Source organism: Pygocentrus nattereri, chromosome 6 (assembly GCF_015220715.1).
Source record: "Pygocentrus nattereri isolate fPygNat1 chromosome 6, fPygNat1.pri, whole genome shotgun sequence".
Classification (NCBI taxonomy): Eukaryota; Metazoa; Chordata; class Actinopteri; order Characiformes; family Serrasalmidae; genus Pygocentrus; species Pygocentrus nattereri.
Window position 1 is genome coordinate 23,416,750 of NC_051216.1, and position 4,151 is coordinate 23,420,900.

General features: G+C 44.7%; 1 protein-coding gene across 1 annotated transcript; it reads right to left on the reverse strand.

Moving 5' to 3' along the window:
- Positions 1-2,462: 2,462 nt before the first annotated feature.
- Positions 2,463-3,818, reverse strand: rprma (reprimo, TP53 dependent G2 arrest mediator candidate a). The gene has a single exon (XM_017692199.2). The coding sequence runs from the start codon at positions 3,614-3,616 to the stop codon at positions 3,299-3,301; it is 318 nt and encodes a 105-aa protein (XP_017547688.1). The 5' UTR covers positions 3,617-3,818; the 3' UTR covers positions 2,463-3,298.
- Between the last annotated feature and the right edge of the window lie 333 nt (positions 3,819-4,151).

Here is a 4,151-nt window from a genome sequence, read left to right on the forward strand (position 1 = left end):
GTGTACCTGTCCAGGGTGTATCCTGCCTTCCGCCCAAAGACTGCTGGGGTAGGCTCCAGCATCCCCCCACGGCCCTGACGGAGAAACGGCTTAGAAAATGGATGGATGGATGGATGGATGGGTTTCTGTGTAATTTTCTAATATATGTTTTCTGCTTTTTTCACCATAAACCTGAAAAATGAAGAACTTGTACTTAATGGCCATTTTAACAGGAATTTCAACAAATGGCTAGTCTCTGACTTTTGCACAGTTCTGGTTTTGGCATTCCTTTGCTTGTTAAGGCAAATTTAGCTCTCAACATGTCTGAAAAAACGTCCAAAGAAACATAAACAATGCATTATTTATGTTATTAAGTCTACTCAATCAAAATCAAAAGTGTGTTAACTACTCCTGCCATGTGTACCGCTCTAACAGAGTTACTCCTTTTCTACTAAAAACAGACATGATGTCATTGTGCTGCAGCTAGATCGCTATAAATGTGCCTGGACCATAATTATTCTCTGTGAAGTTAACAAGCTCTCAGTTCTTTCTCACACGCTTATAAATAGGTCTGCCTCACAACTGGCATACCTCTTTAATCACTGCCATTCCACCCAGCCTCGTAAACACATTCAGAAGAGATTCACAAGCATTTGCATTCAGCTTTGGAATTATTGTCGAATGATTAATATTGCAGTGTTAAAATGCATGATGTGATCCAAAAATGCAATATGAGGACCCAAAGTAAGGAGGTGTTTGTTAATTAGCCTGCTACACTTTCTGAAAGTATTGACAAATTGAATGTAGCTATTGAGGTAATTTACACCTGGATCTCGGACTGAATTATTCATAGTACTTCAATCACGCAGATGTGGATAACAAAATGCTTACTCATGTGCGGCAACTCTTTAGAATGTCCAGTTTCATTAGTGAATTGACTGTGTGGATGAGCAAAGTCCTCAGGTGCGTTTTGGGGACGCTTCCTAAATGCAACAGCCCAGTGTAAGACTGTGCTCTCAAAGAGTGAGAAACACTGATAATATTTCTTTATGTGGATGTGAAATATGATGATTCACAGACAGCCGTGCAGTGCGAGTGCTGGAGCTTCAGGTAGACAGATTCCCACAGGCACCACTGAGTGTGATCAGGCAAAGCCTTCTCTTGGCATGCCATCAGATAAACAGCAATATGTTAAGGTCTGTTGAAGGCTGGAGACTGCTGTGGTGCAGTGGTGAGTAATGGTTCTACAGCAGGATCAGGTGCTCTCCTGTGGGGAAGTGTTCTATAAGACATTTTCCTTTTAATGGAGAATCTGCATTAAATGTAGTCCAGGACTGGGCTTACTCACTGTGTGGGAAACCAGCCCCAGATGTCTCCAAATGGACCTCAAAGGTAGCAACATAGGACATAATAATGAAGAAATAGATATAAACCTCTTCACTGTGGTCACTTCTGGTTCTGTAAATGGAAAATGAGCGTACTTTATTTGGGTACAGACCTGTACACTCTCAGAAATAAAGGTATGGAACTGTCACTTGGACAGTACCCCTGTCACTGGGGTTGTACACTCATAGGTTCATCTCAGTACCTTTAGTGAGGGAACATTATTGTACTATAATCCATTGAAATAACATTTTCTAGGTTGTACTGACTCCACGCCCTGTCTCGTCTCCAGGCTTTTTATTTCACTGTTCTGTTTTAAAACATTAGGTTATGAAAATGTACAAATATATATTTTTCTTCGGGAAAAACATATTTAAGTTACCTTATAAGCACTGTTGTACCTTTGAGGGAACATTTACATTGTTTGTACCTTGATGAACAAAAAATGTACCTGCAAAGAACCTTTATTTCTAACAGTGTAGATATTCTGTAGATGGTTTTCTTCTTTCCCTAAATATCGATTAAACTGACTTTCATTTTAGCTACTCCCAGATTTAACACCCACTCTAATTCTAAACTTAACCCAGTTTAGCAGAGAGTTGGTTTATCATTTGACCATATGTAAATAACCGATTGGGGGCCATCAGTATAAAGTAAGACATGGAAAATATCTGTGAATAACAGACAGAGAATTGATATGAACCGTCTGGGTGGACGTAATGAGCATATTTAGCCAATTCATTTAAATTCATTCATTTGAAATAAAGTGGTTAAAACACAAATATGAAATATTCAATTATACATTAATATGTATGTACACACTAATCATGCCACACTTCAATAAAACTGTCTTATACATTTAATTGTAGCTTCTGGTGATTCGCACAGATATAATTCGATTTTGTGGATTACAAATTGTACTTACAGCACATTATACTGTAATATACTGCAATATCAGCTGACAGCAGCCCCATCAAATACCAAAATTCATTTCAAATGAATTATAATAATTAAAACTTTGGGAGGTCCGGCGAAATAAGATAATTCCCACCTTTCCACCTTTATGGCGCACACAAATCAGAAGGAAAACATTGCCAAAATGATGTCCAATATTCAGTTTATTACATCAAACATGATACATTATAAACACGCAACAAACAGCGCGTCTGTCTTCGCAGCGCGCCTTCGCCAAATGATGCGTCCAGAAGCGCCGCGCTGCAGCGCACCTTTAACTCGGCTCCGCCGTCGCCTGCACAACAAACACTACACATCACTGACTTCTGCAGCCTCGCAAACCCTTCAGGAACCCTTTAGTGATTTAAAAGAGGCTGAGCTGTATAAGAAATCCCTCAAACCTTTCCTTCAGTTCGCCACGCCTCAGCCTGGACCCTCCACAGCTCATTAACCACCTCTGCTCGGGTTTTCCTCGTGTGAGACAGAGAGAACGTTTACCAAACCACGAAAACTAAATATCTCACTAAATTGTGCGTGAATTGGTTTTATGAATTTAACTGAAGGTTTCAGCACAGTCAGCGGTCACGACCAGCTGACCATCTCCACAGTTAGCAACAACTGGACGTTTACGTGAAACTGTTGACACAGGAAAACTCTAAGACGGCACATACAGAGTCATTTAACTTTTCTTAAGGGAAATCTAACCCATGGGGTGGTCATCTTAAGGAGTTTGTGTTGTTTCCCGCTGCCTGGTGGACACCGGCGCTGAAGTCCGTGCGCGCTTACGGAGACACAGATCTGACAGCCGCTCTGCGTGCACAGACAGACAGACAGACAGACAGACAGAGAGACAGACGGCGAGTCCCGCACTTCCTCCGTCTTCACTCGGACGGGACCGTAGGGGCGATTCGCGGGGCAGAACGAGCCGTTGCCCTGCCCCTGTGCCCGTGCGTAACTGCCCCCTGCTGAAGGGCAGATGGTGTTAATAGGCGCCCACTATCACCGCCTCCACTTCTTTGGACGGCCTCCGGTCCGTCACCAGAAAGTTGATCATGCCCTCCGACTTGATGAGCAGGTTGCAGCCGAGGAAGAAGATGCCGAAGACCACGGTGAGCGAGAGCACGCACATGACTGCGATCTGGACCACGCGCATGACAAAGAGAGTCCGCTCGTCCGGCGCTGTGGCCGAGAAGCCCTCGTCTGTCACCACCGAGGAGAAATTACAGCAGGCGAACACGTCGGCGCTCCGGTTGGGAAACGCGCCGCCGCCGTCCGTCTGGTTCAGCGCGGAGGAGTTCATGATGGGAGAGAGAGAAACACACCCAGAGGGTCTCAAAGTGTGCCGGCTGCCTAAGCGCAATCCTCGAGTTCAGAATCGGGTGAAAAAGTGCAGAAGAAGTGGAGTAAAGTGCTGGAGAGTCGGCTGGACAGAGCTTCAGAGAATATCTTCTGCGAGCATGATGGACCAAGATAGGTGTCAGTAATAAAGGCGGCTGCACTGGGATATTAATATGAGTTGGGTGTCTCCTCATTTCGCATTCCAGTAAACCCCGCCCCCTGCGCTGGGATTGGCTGATAGCGGCCCGCCTCTTGCGCTCGGATAGGTACTTAGTTCATTCTTATTAATGGTGGACTGCTTGCGAGTGAACTATCAGCCAATCCGAGCGCAGAGGAGGCGGGGTTTGTCCGAATACGGGTGGGAGAAAATGAAAACGCCTCGTGGGTAAAAGCGTTCACGGTGTGATGGCAAAGGTGGTGTGATGGGAGTGAGCCAGCAGCGCGGAGATTCTCGCCAAATGGCGCCACCTAGAGAGAGATCACGTTTCTGTCCACAG